At 36.6% G+C, this 26,273-nt stretch overlaps 1 protein-coding gene across 3 annotated transcripts; it reads left to right on the top strand.

The window, feature by feature from the left end:
* The first annotated feature begins 3 nt into the window (after nucleotides 1–3).
* Nucleotides 4–26,273, top strand: SUB1 (SUB1 regulator of transcription). 3 transcript variants are annotated; one of them, XM_043970157.1, is made up of 5 exons: nucleotides 4–97; nucleotides 4,649–4,721; nucleotides 7,944–8,063; nucleotides 19,849–19,957; nucleotides 22,410–26,273. In XM_043970157.1, the coding sequence occupies exons 2-5, from the start codon at nucleotides 4,650–4,652 to the stop codon at nucleotides 22,487–22,489; spliced, it is 381 nt and encodes a 126-aa protein (XP_043826092.1). In that variant the 5' UTR covers nucleotides 4–97; nucleotide 4,649; the 3' UTR covers nucleotides 22,490–26,273. The 3 variants fall into 3 exon arrangements, with proteins under 3 accessions (XP_043826092.1, XP_043826110.1, XP_043826101.1); XM_043970175.1 differs by lacking the exon at nucleotides 4–97 and adding an exon at nucleotides 176–221; XM_043970166.1 differs by lacking the exon at nucleotides 4–97 and adding an exon at nucleotides 1,076–1,183.

Genomic DNA, 26,273 nt, shown 5'->3' with positions numbered 1-26,273 from the left:
CAGGGGAGGAGGGGCGGGGCAACTCTTTTCACTCGTCATTTCCGGCTCTCTGTCACTCCCGAGCTACCAGCAGAGTGTGCGGCCGCAGGAACGGAGCGTAAGTCATCGAGGCCGGCGCCTGCTGCCCTGCCCTTACCTCCCCTTCCCTCCCCTTCCCTCCGCGGATCGCGCCGCGCCGGGGCCCCATCTAAGGCCGGGGGAGCTCGGCGCCCTCTGAGCCCGTACGTGCTGTGGGCTGAGCGACCGCTTCGGGCCTCGGGGCGGGAAATGGCGGAGTCCCTTACCTCCTCGCGGCTCCCACCCGAGGGAGGCGGACCCCGCGCCCTCGCTCCTCGTGCCCCCTGGGCGGCCGAGGACTAGGAGGCGGCGGCGGCGGTGGCGGCTGCCGCTGTAGGCGCCTCCGGGGGCGGGCCCCGCTGCCGACTCCGCGCGGGGCTCTTAGAAAGAAATCTCAGGCCCGAGGGCGGCAGTGAAAGGGGCGCGGGCCGGGGGCAGGGGCCGGGGCTGGGGCTGCAGCGCGCTCTGCCCCGAGCAGGGACAATGCGGCGGCGCGGGAGGCGCGGGCTAGCACGGGGCTCCCTCCGTCTGCCCTTGGTTCGCACCGCGGCCTCGGCCTGGGCTGGAGCCGGGGGGGTGGGGGTGGGGGTCCTAGAGATGGGAGGGGGAGGGGTGCTGGCCTTGGCCTTGGGCGGGGGGGGGCAGGGAAAGGAAACGCATTGAGGAGAGAGGGAGAAAATGGCGCTTGGAGCAAGTCCCTCCCCTTACCACACACAGAGTCTCCTTCGTTCCTCTCCAGCCATCCCACCCTGTTGGGCCGCCCCCCCCCTCCTCCTCCTCCTCCTCCTCCTCCTCCCACCACCACATTCCCTCGGCCGTGCCCCGTCCACCCCGAGTGTCCCCCGCTAGAGCCCCTTTGCAGCTGCTCGATGCACCGCGCCTCTCCTCCCCAAGTCGCCCTTCCTAACCTTCCGTCGGTCTGCAATTTCTCTTCTCCTTTTCTTGTTTGATTCTTTTCCTTCTTGTGCTGGTTTTCCTTATTTATCATCATCTTCCTCCTCAGTTTTCTTCTCCCTTCACTCCCTCTCGCCCGCCCCCATACATCCTGAAAGACAAGACACCTTTCTTCACGTTGCTTGCTTTGTATAACCTATCCAGGACAACCTTCTTCTCCTGCTTAAATTAGGTAGGTCTTAGGTTGGGTAGATACCGTTAAGGAAAATTTTTAAAAAGGAGCTTAGTTTCTTTGAGAAATTCTGTCTTGACAGAATGAGTGTAAATTGAACTGGTTTTGTGTTAATACTTTCGTTATTTTGAGTTTGCTTTCTTTACTATTTAGCTAGTTCTTAATCTAGATGAAATCTGTACTGCTGTTTTGAGATAATACTTGTGGTGATGATTAGTAAGTATTTTCCAAAGGAGTTGGGTGAGATTATGCTTTGGTAGTTAAAAGAATCAGAATGGCTTATGTTTAATTCATCATTTTTCCTCCTTGCTGAGTACTGGCTTCTAGGGTAGAAATTTGAAGCCAGTCTGTTGACAACTGATTCAGGGCGGTGGTAAATAGTGTGTTTTAAGAGTTTGACCACTTAAAGTAGGTGAATATGAACAATTCTAGTGTCCTGCCTTTTTACTCCTCACCTTCAAGATTTTAAGTTGAAATAGACAGAACTATTTTGAGAGTATGGCATGTACTTTTGGAGTAAGCTGCCAGTATAGGATGGCCCACTTTTTTATTTTTACCTTGACCTAATATGGAACATATTGAAGCATAGTTCTCATGCATTTTCAACTATATGCAGCTGATTGCTAATGATTGACGAGGAAAAAATTGAAGATGTTTTCATTACTTTGATTTTCTAGAAAGGGGGAAAAAAAGTAGAACTCCTAAAGTACCCAGTTTGGTTTGTACCAGTAAGGCTATCCTGCATTAGAATTTGAAGTGTCAGGGCAAGAGGAAGTGTTTTCAAAGGGTAGGAATATTTTGAAGTGGGTGTAATGTAGTTAGGTAATTGTTCTGGTTTATTATAGTCTTAGGAACTGATTACTTATAACTTTGTGAATTGTGAAAACCTGTAATTAGTACAGGGTTAGCACCAGGTATGAAAAGAAAAGTGACAGGTTACGTTGATTACTAGACAATGCTTTGTCTTAATGCTATGTGAAAATAAAGAATGTGATACTAAAACTGATGTGAAATGTTGTGACAAATATAGCTGCATATAAAAGTTAGTAGAGTCATATTACTCTTGCTCAGAATGCTTTAATGGTTCACCATTGCCTTCAGCTTTGCTTTCCACGACCTCCATGCTCTGGGTAGGATCAACTTTATTTCCCTATTGCTACCTTACATGAAAAGGAGGCTCAATTCAAATAGAAATACCCGCCCCGCCCCCCCTTCCCCCATCTTCCTGATGCCATGCACATTTCAGAGTGCTAGGCCTGGAGTCCGAAAAACCGAAATTCAAATCCAGCCTTAGGCATTAGTTTTGTGACCCTGGTTAAGTCTCAGCTTCCTCATTTATAGAATGGGGATAATAGCACCTACCTCCCAGGGTGGTTGTGAAGTTCAAATGAGATTCTACTTGTAAAGTGTTTAGCACAGTGCCTGGCACACAACAGTGACTTAACTCAGTTCATCTCCCTTCTCTTTTGTTCCTCTTTACTGTGCCTGTGCTGGCTCTATTTTACACATTCAGAACCTCTAGTGCCACCTACTTCATAAGGCGTTTCAAGAGATCTTGCCCAATGGTATATAATTTCTCCTCACTTTGTTCCTATCGCACTTTGAGTTGAAGAAAATGTTAGGGGGCAGCTAAGTTGTTTAGTGGATAAAGCACCGGCCCTGGATTCAGGAGGACCTGAGTTCAAATCTGAACTCTGACACTTCACACTTACTAGTTGTGTGACCCTGGGCAAGTCACTTAACCCTTATTGCTCCAAGAGAAGGGGAGAAGGCCTCTAGCTGTCATTCTTCAATCAACAAGTGTTAACTATGTACTGGACTCCGACAGAGATGAAATGACTTATTTAATGGTCACATAATAGGTTAGTTTCAAATCTGGGATTACTTTTTTAAAAAGCTAGCATTTATATAGCACTTAAAGATTTGCAAAGTGCTTTACAAATATCTAATTTTGTCCTCACAATGCTGAGAGATGGGTGTTATTATTGTCCCCATTTTACAGATGAGGAAACAGGAAAATGCAGGTTAAATGACAACTAGAGAGTCACATAGCTAGTTAAGTGTCTGAGGTGAGATTTTGAACTCATGTCTTTCTGACTTCTGGGCTAGCATTGCTCTACACACCTTGCCAGTTAGCTATAGCTTTACACTGTAACCATCTCTGTATTCTGTGGTACTTATCACATTCTTCTTTTGTTGTAGTTCTTTGTGTACTTGTCATCTCTCCCCACCATATGCTTTCTTCCCCTTTTTGCTCTCCTGATAATTTCCTTGAAAGCAGCAATCATGCCAGTCTTATATTATAAGACCATTTTGCACATAGTAGGCACTCAATATTTGTTGATTAAAATAATTATACAGTGAATAATCCTGAATTTCAAATGCTTTCTCTCTGATCCTTATATCTCTCCTTAACAAATAACTTATTGTGTGTGTGCTCTTTGCTTTCCTAGTGGGAAGTAGGACAGCAGAGCCCAATTGAGTAACCCACAGTTCTTTTAAACACCTCACTCCTTTCCTCCCCATAATCTCTATCTTCCCTACTACCATCTTACTACAAAGCCCTTATTTAAGCCCATTGGACAATTACAGAAACCTCCTACAGGTTTTGCTGCTTTTCTTCTCTTTTCTCTAATCCATCTTCTAAACTTTGTTATTCTTAGGCTATGTGGTTCCTTGAATTGCTTATTGAGTCTAGGTTTCTTTGGCATTCAACGCACCCTTAAATTTGATGTCCACTCTATTTTTCAACATAATTTTGTACTGTTTTCCCTATTTTAAATGTTCCAAATGCAACTTTATGAAGTTTTCCCTGATATTAAGACTATTCCATTTGTACTTATCATAGCATTTTATTTTGTAACTCTTTAATATGTATAATAGGATGATAGATTTAGAGCTGAGAGGGACTTGTTAAGGTTGAGGGTCCCAGATAGTGACTTGCCCACGGTGGTTAGTAGCAAAACCAATATTTGAACTCAGCTCCTTTGACTCTAAATCTGGCACTCTCCATTATACCACAGTAATGAATTTTATGTGTATGTATCTCCCTCCCCAATCTCCCAATAGGGCAGGGGCCTTGTCTTAATTTATTTTTAATCTCACAACAAATGTTTAACATTTGTTAAATTAAGTTGAATAATAAGCTCAAAAAAATCCAGGAGCATGGAGAAAAATTTAGGTGTTTGTATTTCATTTTTCCCCTCTTTGTTCCCCTTGGGTTCAGGATACTTTTTTTCTGTTGGTAATTTATTGCTATTCTTTGTTTAGTTTACACAGACCGGAAGTGTGATTTCTAGCAATGTATTATAGCACTCTATCAATAGTTATTTGTAGTAGACATAATATAGTTATTTGTAGTAGAATTTGACTTGTGGCTCTTCTACAGCTTGAAATAAAGTTAAAATGATTAGAATATTTTAAAATTCACTTATAAGACATTCTTACAGTATATTTTCTTTCTAGGATGCCCAAATCAAAGGAACTTGTTTCTTCAAGCTCATCTGGGAGTGATTCTGACAGCGAAGTTGACAAAAAGGTGATCATTTGAAACAGTTCATTTGCATAATGTTTATGGTGTTTTATCTGTCTAGAAGTGGTGTGGTATATTTCTTCTTTTGCACTAAGAATTGTAGGATTTCAGAATTAGAAGTGATTGTAAAGATCATATAGTTCTCTAGTTGTAACGATTGGAATGACGCCACCTGCTGGAGACTTACTGTAGAAGAGTTCTGCCCATGAAGTGAAGGTCTTTGAGGGCAAGACCAGGAGTCTTTTCTTTGGCGTCAGGAAGTGATGGGGGCTAATGGGAGGAGGAAGGAAGAGACTGGCACTCGCTCTCACTTTTTTTCCTTTGGACTCTGGTGGAGAGCGGAGCTAGAAATGTGCTCTCCCTTTAATAGATAGGAATCTAGGCCTTTCTCTCTCTTTACCAAATTCTTATTCTTCTTAATAAATGCTTAAAAGTCTAACTCTTGCTAAAGCTTATAATTTATTGGCGACCACTCATTAGATATTTTAGACAGTTTAGCTAGAATTTTAGCCCTTAACACTAGTTTACAGATGAGCGAGTGACGTATTAAAAAACCCCACAAAAGTTAGGATGTGGGAGAGCTAAGATTTGAACCAGGGTCTTCCTCTGACCACAAATCTATGACACTAAAGGATATCTCTATTGGAAAATGGAATAAGAGTGGGGCAAAACCACTATTTGCCCTGGTTCTAAATCTTAGGAAATAATTTTCCTTTGCTATAGAGAATGTTAGGATATATCAGTATGTATACCAAAGGTCTGTGATTTCATTGGTTTGGGAACAGATCACTGCCTTTATTTTCTATAATTTAGTAGAATTCTTAGTGAACTGCCTGATGCATAGAGAGTTTAAGTCAGTTATCTACTCTCACAGAGCTAGTAAGTGGCAGAGGTTGATTAGCACCCAGGTCTTCCTTACTCTTTAAGTTTAGCATTCTATCTTTTCTGCCATTTTGCCCTATATTCAGTAATGAGACCAAGACAGCCTTGAACTCTTTGTACCCTGTGGCTAATTTGATAGTCCTAACTACCACTCCCAAACTGTTGTTTAACATTATTATGCTAATCTTTCCTATAACATTTAACTGAATTTTATATTTGCTACACTTTGCATTGTGTGTAGTTTGAATGGAACTTTTTATTTGTAAGCAAATATGATGGAATAGGTCAAGTTTTCCAGTAACCATACTCTTTATTTGTTGAGATAACTACCAGGTTTCTCAAGGAACACAATAACCTTTGTATTCCTGACAAAATAATAAGTTTTTTCAAACTTATATTAGATATCTGATTGGAATTTTCTTAGTTGCCAATTTCTTCTGAAAGCATTTTATTTCCAACAAAGGTAACCTGACTGAACTTGTTTGTGGTAACCTGTAAGCTCATGAAATATGTAGACTTATGTGTTTTGACTTTCACTTTTTTTTTTCATCCATTGCATCTATGTTTGTTAAATGAAAAGTGGAAGAATTTTGGATAAGCTGTATTTAGTTATTTAGAGCCTTAAAAAGATATTAAGAGATCTTTTTACCCTCAATGCTTAAACAAAGTTTTTATATTCAAGAAGATGGAATAAAGAGGAAAACTCTTGATTTTATTTTACCCATTAACAGGTTTCTATATGATGAGCTAATTTAAATTTTAATTGTTTTATTTATTTATTTTTTTTGGCAGGGCAATGGGGGTTAAGTGACTTGCCCAGGGTCACACAGCTAGTAAGTGTCAAGTGTCTGAGGCTGGATTTGAACTCAGGTACTCCTGAATCCAGGGCCAGTGCTTTATCCACTGCGCCACCTAGCTGCCCCATAATTTTTAATTAATTTTTTTTAGATCTCTAAATGGTACTACTAATCATGATTGTGCTTCACTGAAGCTTTTTAGTTTTTTGTTTTCCTTTTTCAGTTTTCTTTAGTTTTTTAGTCTTTTAGTTTTTTCATCATATCCAGCAAAATGCCAAATATAATAATTTTATTCATATATTGAGAGACATGGTTTATGGATACAGGTTTAGTGGATACAGGTGAAGAAAACAATTTTATGTATTTAAGTCTAATTTCTCTGACACTTAGTGGTTATATAATATTTCAGTGCTAAATGCTCTGAATATAGTGCATACAGTGCTCTAAGACTGTAGGTCACAGATCAGTTGTCATTCCTATTGGTAGAAGTTGTTCTCTGGGTAGGAATTTCTAGTTCTGGTGAAATTTTATTGGTCTGGTGTCTCTGGCATTCCCCCATAAAAAAGGTAATTTTTTTTTTCAGTAAAGGGTCATGACTGCCCTCTACTGATTTGGGGTAGGCCTTTAGTTAAATACTATTAAGGCTGTTTGGGTAATTTTCAGAACATGACTATTTAGAAAACTTTTAATATAACATTGAAAAATGCCATCATTATTTTGATGATTTCCACAATATTACTGTATTTATACACTATACTAGTCCAAGATGTTAACCTTAAGAGCCCAGCACAAAATATTTCTTTATTTTGTTTTATTCACTATATGGTAGGAATTTTCTAAATTGTCCCTCCTCATTAGTTTATTTACTATATACCTGTGTGGTTTGCTCTAAATAAATAATAAACAATTTAATAACATAACTTAATGGGTCACAAATTCCAGGCATGGTTTTAGTGTTTATTCAAACTGTATTGGGGCAGCTAGATGGCGCAGTGGATAAAGCACCAGTCCTGGATTCAGGAGGGCCTGAGTTCAAATCCAGCCTCAGATACTTACTAGCTGTGTGAACCTGGACAATTCACTTAACCCTCATTGCCCTGCAAAAAAAAAAGAGAAAGAACAAACTGTATTGCCAATAGAGCGACTTCAAAGGACTATTGATGAATGTCTCCTACCTCTCAATGGAACTGGTATAATGTCACAGTTGGCCAGTGGACCAACCTGCTGATTGCTTTTGTTTGATTTGTACTTATTTGTGGTAAGGGAGGGGTCTTATTCTCACAGGAAGTTGTTTGAAAATGACAGTGATCTTAAAGAAAAAAGTATAAGTATTACATTTAAATTGGAAAAAATCCTAGTACTCATTTTTACTGTATGTATAGATCGAAGACCAAGTTTCTAATGAATAAATGAGGTTCCTCCTTTGAAAACAGTGCCCCACACTTGGATTTTGGTTCTTTGTGGTTTTATCAGCTGTGGAATCATGCTAAACTTGAAAATATATTTTCTGTTTGCATACTTTGACCTTACTTAACATTTTAATTTTAAGGCAAAGAGGAAAAAGCAAGCAATTCCAGAAAAACCCATAAAGAAGCAAAAGACAGGAGAAAGTTCTAAAGCACCAGCTTCATCCAAGCAAAGCAGCAGCCGAGATGATCATATGTTTCAGGTAAAGTTGAATTCTTAGAATTGGAATAATTCTTAATATGTTTTCGTGCTAAAGATCGTGAAATAAAGGGGAAGTTTAAGGACATTTGATTTGGAGTGATGGCACTGGGTTTTGAATTCTGACTGGTATTTACTACTCTGTAATAAATTTGGTTCTGTAGTAAATTTGTTTTCTGATGACTTTCTTGTATAGTCATCATTGTTTTAATTGAAAGGATGTAACATTTAATTATTCTTTCAAGTGAAATAATTGTTTGGAGAATACTGAGAATTAGCATAGGGTAATAGCTGGAATATTGTGCCTGAAATTGTATGTATATTGCCAGATTTAAAAAATCAATTTGTGGAACAGCTAGATAGCAATTCCCACAATAGAAATGTTATAGAAATTAAAAGTGATAGATCGTGGACTGACATTTGTCTTTGAAGAAAGTGAGTCTTGAGCTGAGCTCTAAAGGATAGATAAACTATTAATTAGCAAAAAGACTCCATTTTAACAGGCATAATTGAATAATCAAAGACAGAAGTAGGAATGAATTTATGAAGGAGATGATAAGGAGGCCTTCCTGATTCTGATAGGGATTAGTATAGATTAGTATGAAACATATGCCTAGGCAAAGTTATACTCCCATCAGTAGGCCCTGAATGCTAGAGTTTGATCTTGTTTTGATAAGCAATAGGGAGTTTTTTAATAGTCTTAAGCAGGGAAGTGATTTGTTGAAAGCTGTTTTAGGAAGAGCAATCTGGCATTAGTGTATAGGATGGTTTGTTCCTTGGAGTTGGGGGACAAGATGATAGCTAGATAAAATGATCACTTAGAATGCCATATCCTTCTGCCATAAATGTATCTTGTATCTACCTATTTTGTATTCCCCATCACTATGCCCATACAGTACTTATCTGACTGTGTTACTCCCATATTCACCAAACTTCATTGGCTCCCTATTGCCTCTTATGATAAATTTCTCTAGCTTTATTTTTGTTGTTTTTTTTTAAAGTGTTTTATTATTTTCCAGTTACATGTAAAGATAATTTCAGTGTTTGTTTTTATAAGATTTTGAGTTCCAAATTTTTCTCCCTCCTTTCCCAAAACAGAAAGCAATCTGATATAGGTTATATGTATACAATCACATTAAGCCTTTATGCATTAGTCATGCTGTGAAAGAAGAATCAGAACAAAAAGGAAAAACCTCAAAAAAGACAAAAAGACAAAAAAAAGTAGAAATAGTATGGTTCAATCTGCATCTAGATTCCACAGTTCTTTTTTTTTTATGTGGAGAGCATTTTCCAATATGAACCCTTTGGAATTGTCTTGGATCATTGTATTGCTGAGAAAAGTTAAGTTTACCACAGTTGATCATCCCACAATGTTGCTGTTGCTGTGTACAATGTTCTCCTGGTTCTGCACACTTCACTCAGCATTAGTCTTTCCAGGTTTTTCTGAAATCTGCCTGCTCATCATTTCTTACAGCACAATAGTATTCCATTACATTCGTATACTACAACTTGTTCAGTCATTCTCCAATTGAAGGGCATTCCCTTGATTTCCAATTCTTTGTCACAATAAAGAGAGCTGCTATAAATATTTTTGTACATGTGGATTCTTTTCCCTTTTTTATGACCTCTTTGGGATATGGGCCTAGTGGTTGTGCCTTTTGGACATAGTTGCAAATTGCTCTCCAGAATGGTTGGATCAGTTCACAACTCCAGCAACAATGCATTAGTGTTCTAATTTTCCCACAGCTTCTCCAACACTTTCTTTTTAGCTTTTAACACCCTACCCCTGATTATTTTCCCAGTTCTATTATGTTATTCCCTCTCCCTGAATTTTTGAGATCCAATCAAATAGGCCTTCCCTTGGTTTTTTCTTCACAGTATTCTTTTCCATTGGCTATTCCCCCACGCTTAGAAACTATTATTTCTTTAGCTTCTTCATAGAATCCTCTCTGTTCCTTTAAAACACAACTCAAGCATTATCTTCTACATAAAGCTTTTCCTGATACCCTCAAGTGCCATGTCCTCCCTTCCAAACTACAGTTTATTTTTCTACTTTATATTTATTCTCTTTATATTTTGTTTGTCCTTATATAAGCACTTGTTGTCCTTGTTAAATTGTAAACTCCTTAAGAATAGAGATTATTTTATTCTTTTGTGGTTGAATCCCTAGTAGGTGCTTAATAAATATTTGATTGATCCATCTAGAAGGAAGGAATCTTAAAGGCAATAGATTAGAATTCTCATTTTTTAAGTGTTGTTTTCTTTTAAATTATCGTGATCATCAGGTGTACTTGTTTTTGTTCTTCTGTGTTCCCAGGTTTCTTTGAATTTTTTATAGTCTTCATTTCTTAGAGTGTACAAGAAGGCATTTTGTACTAGAATAAATGAGAAGTTGTGGCTGGAAATGTAGATTTTAGGAATCATAGGTGAAAGTAGGAACCCTAAAATTGGATGTGCTTTTTGAAGAAGTGAATATAGACAGAGAAATGTTAGAGGGTATGTATTGAGGCTTCTATAAAACCTTAGAGCCAGTAGCTAGAAGGTAAAAGAGCAAAGAAGACATAGGTTAAGAGGGAAGAAAATATGGAGGGTAATGTATCATAGGACTAAAAGAATGTGCGTTTCAAGAGGTAGATATTAGGTGTGTTAGAAATAATATAATGGATGACCTTTATGTAAGGTTTCCAGAGCACTTTATGTATGTTGTCATATTTGATCTTCATAAATGTTCTGTGAAATAAGGACTAGAGATTAATTACAATTGTCATTTTATACATGAGACTATTTATTTAGCTTCAGGGATATCAAGTGATTACATGCTTATACAACTAATACTAGTTTTAGTTTAGTATTAAAGTGAGATTTTTAATTTAGTTCGCTCCAAGTGTTGAGGGTACCTTTCCAAAGGTTGAGAGAAATAAGGATTCATAAAAGATGATTATATTTGGCAAAAAAAGGAAGTCATTAATCATTCAGAGCAGTTTTGTTGTCCTGGAAGAAAATTTAAGGATTCCCTCAACCCCTGAAAAAGGTCTGTTCTGGGGGAATAAATCAAGTGACAATAATCTTAAATTACAACAAGGGAGATTTTCTCTTAGGTACAAATAAGGACTTTATGACTGTAAAGTTTCTTAAAGTACAATTAATGTTAGTCAAAGGTTATTATAGGATTTAATTCACTGAAGCAGTCTTGTAAAAAAGAAAATCCCCCTCTAATGGTTTAGAATTCTGTCTCTAGGGACAAGTAAATAGATCCTATGAGTATTTAGGGTCTCTTTGTGAAGCTGAAGTCAGTTATTAGTGATGTCTCTGAGCTGATCAAAGTTGTTTAGAGATAATAAGTAACTAGTTTGCCCTTCTTTTTTTTAATGTGTGTGGGGGGGATAGACTTTTCATATTTTTCCCATCTTTTCAGCCTATGAACAAAGCAAAAGGTAAAATAACATACCTAAGATTACCTGATAGACCTGAAGTTTAGAAATGTGTTTTGTGAGATTGTGTAATATTTATATGCAATTTAGAATAAAAGTAATTCTTCCTTGTTGCTAATCTAATCTGTACATAGATATTTGCCAGAGTGGGTGTAAAAGAGTATGGAGTAAAGGCATTTGGAAAGGTGGGGGATGAGGGTACATTCACTCATGGTTCTGACAGTTGAAATACATGATGTTAGTCAGATTTTTTTCCATTCTACTGTTGAAATGATAGTATCAGAGCTCTCTCCTTGACATTTGTTTAGTAAATGTAAAAAAAGTACTCTAGTACTTATTAGTCGATGTCAAATACTTATTTTTGCACCTACTATGTATCAGGCACTATTTTAGGTACTGGGAATACAAGTATAAAGAATGAAATAGTCCTTACTTGCAAAGAGCCTCTATTCTAATGGAGGAGATAAGTAGTACATATAAAATATATTCATCATAAATATAAAATTAATAAATACAAATAGTTTTGGAAAGAGGGCTCTAGCAGTTGGAAATATCAGGAAAAACTTGATGTAAAAGGTGGTGCCTGAGCAGCATCTTCAAGAAAGATAGGGAACCTGAGGTGAGGTAAGGAGGGAGTGCATTCCAGGCATGGGGGACTGGCCAGTGCAAAGGTGTAGAGATACAAGACAAAGTGCTGTGCATGAGGAACAGGAAGAAGACCAGTCTGATGGGTCACAGAGTACAGAAAGGGGAGAAATGTCCAGTGAGTCTGGAAAGATAGGTTGGTGGTCAGGTTTTTAAAAGTTTTAAAAGTTAAAGAAATTTACATTTTATCCTAGGAAGCCATTGGGGATATTTGAATTGGAGAGTCACGTGATCAGATCTGTGCTTAAGGAAAATTACTTTGGCAGGGGCATGTAGTAGAAATTGAAGCAGGGAGAGACTTGAGGCAGAGCGATTACAACAATCTAAGCAAGAATTGATAAGGGCCTGAATTGAGGTAGTAGTTGTGTGAATGGAGAGAAAGGGGGCCATATGTAAGAAATGGGAAGTTAGAAATCACAGGATTTGGTAATGGTGAGGGAGAGTGAGGAGTCCAGGATAATACTGAAGTTTTGAACCTGGAAGACTAAAAGGATGGTGCCTTCAACAGAAGAAGTAGAGAAGTTTGGAAGAGAAGAGAGTTTGGAGGGGGAAAGATAATGGATTCAGTTTTGGACATCTTGAGTTATTAAGATGACCATAGGATATCCGTTTTGAAATATCCTAAAGGATATTGTTTTCTTTTGTTTTTGTGGGGCAGTGAGGGTTAAATGACTTGTCCAGGGTCACACAGCTAGTAAGTGTTAAGTGTCTAGACTGAATTTGAACTCAGGTCCTCCTGAATCCAGGGCCAGTGCTTTACCCACTGCGCCACCTAGCTGCCCTAAGGATATTGTTGATATTGGTCTGTGGTACATGAGAAACACTGGGGCTGCTTATATAGATTTGGGAATCATCTGCATAGAGAGGATAGCTAAACCCATGTAAGCCTGCGAGGTTAACAAGAGGATGTAGAGGGAGAAGAGAGGAGGTTCTTGGACAGAAGAGTGCCCACTGTTAGGAGACGTCATGTACACAAAGAGCCAGCAAAAGAGATTGAGAAGGAGAGAAATAGGAGCAGAACCAGGCAAGAGTCATGTCACGAAAACCCAGAAGAGTAGAGACTTTCTGGGAAGAGAGGGTGGTCAGCAGTGTCAGATTCTTAAATTACACAGCAGATAGGTCCAGAAGAACTAGGACTAAAAGATCATCTGATTAGATGATTAAGAAATAATTGGGGGGCAGCTAGGTGGTGCAGTGGATAGGGCACTGGTCCTGGATTCAGGAGAACCTGAGTTCAAATCTGGCCTCAGACCCTTGACACTTACTAGCTGTGTGACCCTGGGCAAGTCACTTAACCCCCATTGCCCCGCAAAAAAAAAAAAAATAATTGGTAATTTTGGAGAGAACAGTTTTAGTTGAGTGATGAGATCTCATTTTAGGATAACAGGGTTGTAGATTTAGAGCTGGAAAGGACCTTAAAGGTCATCTGGTAACAGTTTAGAGTTGAAAGGGGCATCAGCAATTATCTAATGCACCCATCTTATTCTTAAAGGAATCTCTTCATATGTACAGATCAAGATTTTAATTTTACTTTTTTTGATCAACACATCACATTGCTCATTCACATTGAGTTTGTAGTCCACTAAAACCTACATCTTTTTCAGAAAAAATGTTACCATGTTTTTCCTATCCTGTACAAGTGAAGTTGATATTTGATACCCAAGTCTAAGACTTGACATTTATTCCTATTTTTATTTTATTAGTTTTAAGCCAATGTTCTTGCTTGTGTGTGTGTGTGTGTGTGTGTGTGTAATTGGGGTTAAGTGACTTGGCAAGGGTCACACAGCTAGTAAGTGTTAAGTGTCTGAGGCTGGATTTCAACTCAGGTACTCCTGACTCCAGGGCTGGTGCTCTATCCACTGCGCCACCTAGCTGGCTTTGAATAGAAGTATTTTATTATTTTCCAGTTACATGTAGAGATAGTTTTCAACATTCGTGTTTTTTTTTTTTTTTTTTTTTAGTGAGGCAATTGGGGTTAAGTGACTTGCCCAGGGTCACACAGCTAGTAAGTGTTAAGTGTCCGAGGCCGGATTTGAACTCAGGTACTCCTGATTCCAGGACCGGTGCTCTATCCACTGCGCCACCTAGCCGCCCCCTCAACATTCGTTTTTATAAGATTTCCAATTTCAATTTTTTTCTTCCTTCCCCTCTCCCGTAGACATCAGGTAATCTGATATAGGTTATATAGGCAATATATTTTAAAATCCTGACTCCCTTGTCCAGTGTTAGTTATTTCTTCCAGCTTTGTGTTAACATGTAAATTTGACAAGCATGGCAGGTGATAAATGTCTGGCCCTTTGGGTGAGAAGAAGAGGGTGAAAGGGAGAGTTGTTGTGGAGGGAGAAATGATAAAACTTGGCAGCTGATTAGGTATTTTAGGGATATGGAAAATGCTGAATTGAAGATGACAGAAAGATTGTAGTAACAGAAATGGAGTGGTTTGGAAGAGAGGAGGGTTTGATCAGAAAGGTTTTAAGTTCTATTTTAGACATGTTTCAGATTCCTTGGGAAGATATTCCTGTATAGGTGCTTTACTGCAAGAAAAACATTCTTGTTAGATTGTTACATAGATGGGAATTTTTGAATATAATTCTAATATGATCTGTGGCACAGATCTTTGCTTTCTGAAGGTTGTGCCACTGGAGTATAACACATCTGGAAAGTAGCAAGCAAGCTGGGAAAGGCTTGGATACAGGTTGGGCTGCAGTTTGCTGTGTGAGGACCCCTTCTGATTAATTTTGGAAAGGCCTGTTGCTAGAAGATTGCCGCCAGATAATTTCTTTTACCATAGTAACTCATAAAATAATGTCTAAGCTGTGAAATAGGAATACTATCTCTGTCATTCAGAATAAACTCTATTGATCCATTACTTCTGTTTTTAAGTAAATATGTTATGTCTAATAATGATCAAATGTTATCTGTTTGAATCCAAATCACACTGTTCAACATCATAGTAATACAAATCTATGCTCCAACTACTGATGCCAAAGAGGCCAAGATTGATTAGCTTTATGAAGAGCTACATCATCTAGAAATAACACCAAAAAAGATGTTACATTCATCATAGGAGATTGGGATGCTAAAGAAGGAATCAAAAGATAGTTGGAATAACAGACTTGTTTGGCCTTGGAGTATAAAATGAATTAGGGCAGACACTAATAGAATTTTGTCAAGATAACTTGCTGGTTATAACAAGCACTCTTTTTTTAACAACCCAAAAGGCAATTCTACACATGGACATCACCAGGTGGTCAATAAAGAAATCAGATTGATTTTATATATATATATATTTGCAGCCAAAGGTGAAGCTCTATACAGTTAAAACAAGACCTGGAGCTGTCTATGGCTTGGCTCATGACTTCTGTATTGCAAAATTCAGACTTAAATTGAAGAAAGTAATGAAAACCATTAGACCATATGTTGTTCAGTCATTTTTTTAGTCATGTCTAACTCTTTGTGAGTTTCTTGGCAAATATACTAGAATGGTTTGCCATTTCCTTCTCCAGCTCATTTTGCAAATGAGGAAACTGAGGTTAAATGACTTGCCCAGGGTCACACAGCTAGTAAGTGTCTGAGGTGGGATTTGAACTCAGGAAGATGATTCTTCCTCACCCTAGGCCCAGTGCTCTATCCATTGCGCCACCTAGCCACCCCCCAGTCTATTTTATTTGAATTTTTTCCCCCCAATTACATGTAAAGATGTTTTTTTGAGTTCCAGATTTTTCTCCCACTTTCCCTTCCCTTCCACCTCCCGAGGCCAGCACGCAATTTCATATAGACATTAGAATAATGTTAAACATATTTCCACATCAGTCATGTGGTAAGAGAGGAATCAGAACAAAAGGGAAAAAAACCCTCAAGAATAAACAAGAACAATAACCAAAAAGCAACAACAAAAGTGAAAATAGAATGCTTTGATATGCACTCAGACTCCATAGTTCTTTTTCTGAATATGGAGAGCATTTTCCACCATGAGTCTTGGCATTGTCTTGGATCACTATTGCTGAGAAGAGTTAAGTCTATATAACAGTTGATCATCATACAATGTTTTGATACTGTGTACAATGTTCTCTTGGTTCTGCTCATTTCAGTCTGAATCAATTCATGTAAGTCTTTCCAGGTTTTTCTGAAATCCATCTGCTTATTTCTTATAGCACAATAGTATTCCATTACATTCATATACCACAACTTGTTCAGTTATTCCCCAGTTGATGGGCATCCCCTCAATTTCCAATTCTTTGCTACCACAAAAAGAGCAGCTGTAAATATTTTTGTACAGGTGGGACCTTTTTCCTTTTTTATGATCTCTTTGGGATACAAACCTAGTGGTATTGCTGGGTCAAAGGGTATACACAGTTTTATAGCCTTTTGGGCATGGTTCCAAATTTTTCAGCCTATTTTATGAACCATTACTTTAGTCCTTGTTTAACACATTAATTTCTGTTCTTCATATGCCACCTTCCATTTTGCAAGAAATGGTAGTATCTATAAATTATCTTTTATCTTAATCACTTTAGTAATCCATTTAAATTTGTATTTCCTCCCCAAACAGGTGGTAGTGATCATCAGAACTGTAAAAAGATGTCTAAAAAGAAAACCTTTCTTTTGCTCCAATGCATTTAAAACCCTTAGTAACCTCTTTGTGCACTCTGGTCCAGTCATACTGGCTTTTTTGTTCCTCATACGTGACATTCTCATTTTCTATTTTCATGAATTCACACTGGCTCTGTTTACCTATACTCTCTACTACCTCTTAGAATCTCCCTAGTTGTCTTCAAAAGTCAGTAGAAGCAGTCTTACGAGAAACCTTTTCTGATTCTCCTACCTCCAGTAGTGAATACTCTCTTCATCCCAGTTACTATAAATACAATTCCTTTTATGTAATTTGTAATAATTATATTTTATAAGTTGTATATATGGTCTTTTCCTATAGGAAGTAATTTGCTTGAGGGAAGAGACTTTTATTTTTGTTTTGGTATCCCTAGTCACTAACATTGTTCCTTAATGTTTGTTGATTGCTGTCTCTCTCTTCTGGAACTAGCATTTGGATAAACAAAAAGCATTAAATTTGTGCATTGTATCACTTAGTGTCTGATGGGAATAAATATCCTTGTAGCTTGAATTCTAAAGGGTTTTCTTTCAAAGATGATAGTTTCCTATACCAGTCAAATTTCCAAGGGGATATTTTATAGGACTTAATAAAGTAATAAAAATTCATTAATGAAAGATCTAGCGTATTGAAGGAAATGATGAAAAGCATTTGGGATGAAGGGGGAATAGCATTTCTAGACCTTAAACCATTCTAAAGCATTAGTCATTAAAATCATCTGGTATTGGTTAAAATTTTTGATAGATCATTGGAACATACTAGAAAAGGGAGAATCAGAAACAATGGAACTCAATAACCTACTGTTTGATAAAGTGGAAAACATAAATTACTTAGGAAAAAATCTTTAATTGATAAAAATTGATGGGAAAACTAGAAAACAGTCAGGTAGAAATTAGGTTTAGACCAATACCTTACACTTAATGGATATGTGACCCTAATATTAAAAATCATACAATAAGGGGCAGCTAGGTGGCGCAGTAGATAAAGCACTGGCCCTGGATTCAGGAGGACCTGAGTTCAAATCTGGCCTCAGACACTTGACGCTTACCAGCTGTGTGACCCTGGGCCAGTCACTAAACCCTCATTGCCCTGCCCCCCCCCCATTTTTTTTTAAATCATACAATAAAAAAGTTAAGAAACAGATCATATGCCTCTCAAAGCTATGTGTAGGAGATGTATTTGGGGGCGGGGGGGTCGGGGCAATGAAGGTTAAGTGACTTGCTCACGGTCACATGGCTGGTCAGGCAGTGTCTGAGGGCAGATATGAACTCAGGTCCTCCTGAATTCAGGGCCGGTGCTTTATCTACTGTGTCACCTAGCTGCCTCAGGAGATGTATTCTTTTTTTTTTTTTTTTTTAGTGAGGCAGTTGGGGTTAAGTGACTTGCCCAGGGTCACACAGCTAGTTAAGTATTAAGTGTCTGAGGCCGGATTTGAACTCAGGTACTCCTGACTCCAGGGCTGATGCTCTATCCACTGCGCCACCTAGCTGCCCTGATGTATTCTTTTTTAAAAATCTTAATTTATTTATTTATTTTAGTTTTCAACATTTATTTAGATAAGATTTCCAATTTCAGATTTTTCTCCCTCCCTCCCCCCTCCCCTAGACAGCTGGTAATCTGATATAGGTTATATATATAAAACATTAAACATATTTCTGCATTAGTCATATTATAAGAGAAGAATCAGAGTAAAAAGGAAAAACAGGAGATGTATTCTTAACCAAGCAAGAGAGGCAATTATAAAATATAAAATAGATAACTTTGTTTATATCAATCTGAAAAGATCCTACATAGACAAAATTAATGCACCTAAAATAAGAAAGGAAGTGATTGAATGGGAAAAAAAAATCTGTGTAATCTCTTTGATAAAGGTTTGATATTAAACATATATAAACAATTGATAAATATGTATATATAACTAACAAACTTATTGTATACATACATATATATATATATATATATACACATGCATATATGAATAGTAGCTATTTCCCAGTAGGTAAGTAGTCAGAAGGATATGAACAGTTCTCAAAAGAAGAATTGCAAAGCAGTCACAACCACATGAAAGAATACTCAAAATCACAAGAGAAATGAAAATCCAAACCAACTCTTTCATTTCACACTTTACACTTTGTCAAAGATGACAAAAAATGTCAATGGTCAATGTTGAAGTTGTTGTGGAATGATAGGCACACTAATCCATTGATAATGGATGTGTGAAATGGTATAACCATTTTGGAAAGTAATTTGAAATTATAGAAATAAAGTGATTAAAATGTCTATATCCAAATTAATCAGAAACTCCATTACTGGGCTTATAGTTTAAGGAAACCATTAATGAGAAGAAAGACCCCATATACTCCAAGTTATTTATAGCAGAATTTTTTATGATAGCAAAGAATTGGAAACAAAGTTGATGCCCATTGATTTTAGGGAATGGCTGATCATATTGTGGTATAATGAATCTAGTAGAATATTACTGTGCCATTAGAAATATGTGGATAAATACAGAGAAGCATAGGAAGTTCTATATGAACTGGTGCAGAATGAAATAAGCAGAGCCAAGAAAACAAAGGATAAAGATCAAATCTGACTGGAATGAAGATACATGAGGGGATTCCCACAACCTATTCCTTTGTGGAGGTGGGAGGTTCACAGATGTTAACATTGTACGTGTTTTTGAACTTTTTCCATGTATCAGTCAAATTGTGCCTTTTTTTTTTTTTAAATACTACTTGTTATGTGGGGTGACTTTCTGAGAGGGATTTGGGGAGGACACTGGGGATAATTATGATGTAGGAAATGAGATATCAATAAGGATTTATTTTTAAAAAAAACAAGATAAGCTTCCTTTTCCGAATCTATTAACCTAGCTATTTTTGAAAATGTTTGGAAAATTAAAAAAATAAATTTTATTGAATTTTATTATGTAAACACTTTGACTTTATTGAGAACAATAGTCAAATGAAGTTTTTCATAACCAAATAATAGAACCAGGTAGTTTTAGTGAAATATTCAGTGGTTAACGTGGTTTAAGTCTGTACACAATTCACTGTGCAAATAAATATCTATAAAAATCTTTTACAACCTTATTTTATTTGCAGATTGGAAAAATGAGATATGTCAGTGTTCGGGACTTTAAAGGAAAAGTCCTAATTGATATTAGAGAATATTGGATGGATCAAGAAGGTGAAATGAAACCTGGTAGAAAAGGTGAGTTGGCTTTTTCTTCTTTGAAAGATAACTGCATATTTAAATGTATCTAAAGAATATATAGTACACAATATAAAGGGTTCTTGCCTCTAGAATTTGCCTAAAACCTAATGACTAACTTTATCATTAATATGAAAATTAACTAAATATCTTTATGCACTTATATTAGTGTAGGATAGAAAAAATCCTATTCTGAAGCCTCCTTCCATATACCTTAACTTCTTTTAGGCTATACCATTGGGGTCTGTTGTGTACTACCATACTGGAAAGGCTTCAGGCTTTGGTCATCAAGTCTGTCACCAGAAAGTTGGTTACAAAGTGGTTGCATTTTTTGGGCACAGAAACTCATAAAACTATCCACTGAGGCATGGAGGAATTGTGAATTATTAGTGGAAAGAGTACTTTCACTTATGAGATCCTAAGAATGATGAAATTAACTTTATTCTGTTACTCCTAGCCACCCTTGTGTATATGTTCTTGAAAGTTAGAAGGAGGAAGAATTGAATTAGTAAACTCTTATTAGGAGGCCATTACAATGGCCCAAGTGGTTTGTATTGAAGAATGATGTGGCGGCAAAGGAAATTAAAAAGTACGGATAGTTATGAGACTTTTATAGATAGAATTGAAATGACTCATTTTGGTTGGATAGGAGAGATGAATAAGAGGGAGAGTCAAGAATGACCACATGGCTTCAGATTGAGACCCTAAGTGGCTGTGCCGAAGAGAGAAATGATTAGAAAGGACAAGTTTAGGGATGAAGATAAGCTTAGTTTTGGACAGTGATGTAGAAGTATCAGTGGTAATGACATCCAGGTAGTGCCTATGTATAGGCAGGTAGAGAGGTAGGGCTGGAGATTAGAAGGGAAGTGCAGGCTGGAGATTTAAATTTGAGATTTACCTGCATAGAATGCTTTCTTGAAGTTAAGCATGTGAGTTTACATAGGGAAGAGAATGCCAAAGAAAAGAAGAGGGGCAAGGACAGGAGTTGGGGAGAACTTAACCATAACATGTTGGAAAGGGGATGAAGGTCTTGATAAGGAGTGATTAGAGAGAAGTTATGAAAGCAGTAGTGTTTGGTGAGTTAGTTGCTGAATCCAAAGTAAAAGTTATTCTCTTCTAGAAGTAGCACATATCAGATAATTAGAGAACCTTGACAAAGCAGCCACATGAACATATGGACAACCATTTGGACTGCCTCAAAATATTAGCTCGAGGCAGAATCCTGCTTATTTTCTCAATATACCCCACTTCCCTGTCATTTGGAGCATTCCACTTGCTGTCTTCTCTCCTTATATAAAATTTCACTCTCATATGCTGTATTGTTAAACTGTATTGCTTCTTCTATAACATCTATCACCTCCTCTTTAATTCTTTGTTCAGATCAACTCTTGAACATTGGTTCTCATTTGCCTTCTTTCCATTTTCTTCTTTCACAAGTAGTCAGTTTGACATGTTACCGTCAAAATTTTTGTTGCTACAAATGTTAAACTATTTGAATAGTTTAAATAGTCTTTCCCTAGTTCCCTAATGCATTTCACAGTTTTGTTATTTCTGCTCTGTATACAGAAGTCTTAAGAATTCATTTTTTTCTTCACTTATTTACTCATAGAATTAATGCATTAAGCATTGGAGGTTTGGAGAGTAAGATGGAAACAGATGTACTTGCCTTGATCCAAATTTAGACAAGGTGAAAATGTATAGCTCTAATAGTTAATTGTATCCATGGTGATAGTTAATAGAAAATATGATAATTTGCTAGTGTACCATATATTTTTATTGGCTTACCCTACTTCTGGAGATATGATAGTAAAAATGAAGTTTATTTTCCTTACCATCTGTCTAGGGTGATTACCGGCCCTTCATTTGTACTGCTAAGTTTTGTAGCCTTCAGAACTTAGCGAAATGTGACTATTTACTGTGTCATATAGTTTTCAGAAATACAACTTAATGTGTCCTGCACTTTCTGGTCTCCCTGCCTGAAGTAAGCTTCATCAGAGATGTCCAAAGAGTTCTGGTCTGAGGCCGGTACTGTAGGGGCTAACTAAACTAAAACTAAATGATTCACCCAGGTTCCTAGGGACCTTTGGAGAAAACTTTGCTTGGTACTGGATTTGGTTGTTACTCAGCAAATTTGTGCATGCCTGTTTGGTTTGCTAATTTCCTGATGACTGTGCTATAGCTGCATATTATTATTTGCTCTGATTTCTTATCAGGATTGCACAGGAATGTTTTTAAAAATTGAAAGATATTCTAGTCATCAAAGTAGAGCTGGTGTGTAAGAGCAATTATGCTCTGTTTGGCCTGGCCAGAGAAGGCTTTGTGGAGTACTACATAGCAATAATAAAGTTGTTTTTTTAATTTAAAATTTAAATTGTGATGTTTGTTATAAAATTTCATTTATAAAGATCTGCACTGAAAAGAAATTTTAACTATTTTTTTTAACGTGTTTTAGGTATTTCTTTAAATCCAGAACAGTGGAGCCAGCTGAAGGAACAGATTTCTGATATTGATGATGCAGTAAGAAAACTGTAAAATCAGAGCCATATGAAACCTGTACTGTTTTAGTTGTTTAATCAGTCTTTTTACATTGGCTTTTGTTTTCTAAACTATTTGTTTTCCAGGCTATTGTATATTTGGATTGCAAAACAATTTGTAAGATGAAACCTTTTTTTTAAATGTGCATTAAAAGTGTATTCTGAGTGAAGCTAATTGTCTATACTTTATTAAAAAGGAAATGCTTTGCATCCACCACCTGGTGTAAAATAAAATCAAGTAATAAAATCTAACTGTCGTGGCCTTTTTTGATCAGAGGTGTTGGTTACCGGTAAGGCCAATATTAACAATTTGTAGATCTTTTAGTTTCAGCTCAACTAATGTTAAGGAGGCATTGAATAATATTGAATTTAACAATAAACATTTGATTTATGAAAGCTAGAGCTTATCTTTTTTCTTCAAAATATCCAAATATCCAAAACTGATTTGACTTAATTTTTTTTCAGCTGTCATAATTTTACTTCTCTCCCCCTTTATTTCTTTCATCTTTTCCTAAGAGTGGCTTGACTTTTTGAAACTTAATTTCACTTCTTTCCCTTAATTGATATAATATTAGTTTTTAGAGACTTTGGTAGTATTGAAATACTAAGGTATGACTCATTAAGGTACTGATTGTCAATTTTAAACACTGTATATGGAAGCCTTAGAATTAATTTTACTGTAATAAATAGTGCTTTATACTTAAAATTGAACATTGCTTATATGTACTCTAAGAAAGTATGTTAATTATCCCATAGTTTTGTGTAGTTGCCAAGCCACCTTGTTTAATCTGCAGAAAATCGTATGAAAAATCTTAATTTGCCTTTACTTTTAAATGATGTTTACAGATTTTAGGATGATGTCTGTAAAATCAGATATTATTGTTAAATTACCTCAGACTAGGATTTAATAAAAATCCAGAAAGTTTACTGGTCCTAACTTTATTTTAGATACAGAGAGTATGGATAGTATATAGACTTTGTCATCTGAGAGTACGATAGTATGTAAGCTTTGTCATCAGAGAAATAATCACACATAGCCATGTTGCTATATTATGATAGTAAACTTTTCTAAGAATAGGCTGATACTTGTTTTCTAGGATTTCTCCCACATTAATTTGTTGGGAATGATACTGTTTTGGCCATGCACTTAAGTGCCAACATGCACCTAAGTGGGTTTGATTGACCTACACTTAGCTTTTAGCTCCTTTTGTGTCTGAAGAGGGAGGCACAGCAATGGTGCAATAGGAAATGCACAAACACTTTGATAATGGACACAATAGTTCTAAGATCTGAAGAGGGCATTGATAGGGGTGTGTGTGAAACCATGCAATTCTTGTGAAAAATCTTGTGTGTGTTAAAGGGAAATGTAAATGAGTAGTTAGAAAAAAAGGGGAGACTAATGGTCATCTAGCTTTAGATTGAAGGCCACTAGGGATAAAAATACTTATATTTTGAATGATCCAAACTTGGTCATGTTTTTAGGATAGAAAATACATTCAGGTAGGACAATGAAAAATGAAATTCTTTTACTGTGGTGGCACTTTAAGATCAATTTGTATAACGATGTTATCATGATTTACTCACATATATTGTTTTAAGAACAAATTCTTGTTGATAAAGTAGATTTGGATTTGGTAGCAAACCCTGAATGGCTGCCACCATCAGCCGGCTTAGATATTTGACATTGTTTCATTGGTTCTCTGCAAATGCCTAGGACCCTGCGCCACCCCCCCCCCCCATTAAGTGTATTCATTTGGTTTGCAGTCCAGAAAGCATTTTATAAAATAGATTGAAGAGCTTAGTCAAGAGCTTAATTTAAAGAATATCTGGCCAATAAACAATTACTCTTTTAAAGTAAGATTTTGTACTTTTTAGACGAATTCTTATAGTACCTTGCGTTACATTTTGATTAAGTACATACTTTGGGGGAATGAGGAAATTATATATTACCTATGAAATAGACCAAAACATTCAAATTGTATTCATCTTAGATGGAAATTTTGCCCAATTTTTGGAGGGAAGCATTTAACCCTATTAACTTATCTGAAATAAGATTTAAAAGAATTGTTCCTTTCTGACTAACAAGAGTGAGTTGTTAAAGCTAAAGACTTGTTTGGTTGGTAGGGAATAATGAGATGGTGTATTTCAAAGCTTTAAATGGATTTGTAAGCTAAGACATTAATATATTTTGCTATTGTGAAGATGGTGCTGAAATCTATCAGTAATTTAAGAGTTGAGCACTTGTTAAAATACTTATACATACAAGTAGTTGCATTGATATTAGTAATAACTTGATATCTGTTAATACATCAAATACACCCAACCAAGTATTCAATACATAGTTAATTTTATTATCATTTGTGTGGGTTAGGGTGTTGGGACAAGTTAAAGGGAAACATTACCTTATTAAATATTCTTCAAAGTAAAATCTCCTGACAAGTAAAATTTGGCCCTGTAAGTAAGTATGATACTTAAAGAACTGATGTATTGACATTTAGGCCTCAGTAAATTGCACTATTGCTCCAGTGTGTGAACCTATTATTAATGCAACAAAAAATTCCCTGATGCATTATCCTTTTATGGTTTATAAGTACAAAATGCCTTTTAGAGAAAACCACCTACTATGTCAGCTCTTAAAGATGCTATCATGTTCAGCCTTTTTTTTTTTTTTTAAATAGAAGCAGTAGCCTGTAATGGAGAAAGTGCTAGATGTGGAATTAGTTTTCTCATCTGCAAGATTGAGGGGCTTGAACTAGATGATGACTATGAAATCCTTCTAAAGCTTTGATCCTATAATCTGGGTTCAGTTTTGGGCTTTGACACTGACCATGAGCAAGTCACCTCTTTGTCTATCAGTTTTCTCTCCTGTAAAATGGAGATGATAATAGTTCATTTCTGGTTGTAAGGAAAGTGCTCTGTAATCCATGAAAGTGTATTTATATAAAAGTTTGAAGGATATTTATACTAATGAAGAAAGAGAAATATCTTTGTAACCTTATTCCAAAATGTAAGAGGTTTGTAAAATTGTGAGCGGTTTTCTGAAGTATTCCTTGCAGTCTGGAAGTGTTTGAAATAGCTCTAAAAACAGGTTGCTGGTGACTAATGCACATTGTCAGTTTTACTGAGTTTTTAGGCAGTATTGTGCCTCGACAGTTGTGTATTGTGCTTTGGTGGTTTGAGCATTTGACATATAACACATAAAAATTAATGCTATACAATATTAATAAAATCCAGTGTTCAAAAGAATAAAGAGTTGGGTAAATCAATGTGGTAGATTGACAACTCAGAAACCACATTTAGAATTTGGTGATACAAAATAAAATCAGAATAAAATGTTTAAACTATTGACTGAATATACTACATGGTATAGGTTATGGTTCACACTGGTCTAATAGTTTATCATTGATGTGTACAGTATGATTTATATCTGATAAACATGCCAAATAGGGTGGAAAATCATCAATGGAAAATGTAAATGCAATTTGTGTATGCCTGTACCTTGTACTCCTTTTCAGGTATTTCTTCTAATGGAAATGAGGCCAGCAAAACACTCAGAACTAAAAAAATTGTTTGGATAAAATATGATAAGAATGCTATCTCTAGGGGGTGCAAATTCACAAATTACAAATGTATAATCTGGTAACTAAAATCAGTTTGTCAACCATTGTGGAATGTCTGTATGCTTTGGTACTGTCTGCCATGGAGATGTCCCTGAATATAATACTCCATCTGTGAATATCTTAAATGTTGAAATAAAAATGAGAAATGTGCTGTTTATGTGA

Source organism: Dromiciops gliroides, chromosome 1 (assembly GCF_019393635.1).
Source record: "Dromiciops gliroides isolate mDroGli1 chromosome 1, mDroGli1.pri, whole genome shotgun sequence".
Lineage (NCBI taxonomy): Eukaryota > Metazoa > Chordata > Mammalia > Microbiotheria > Microbiotheriidae > Dromiciops > Dromiciops gliroides.
Note: the sequence above shows the minus strand (reverse complement) of the source record. Positions and strands in the feature narration are given on the sequence as shown.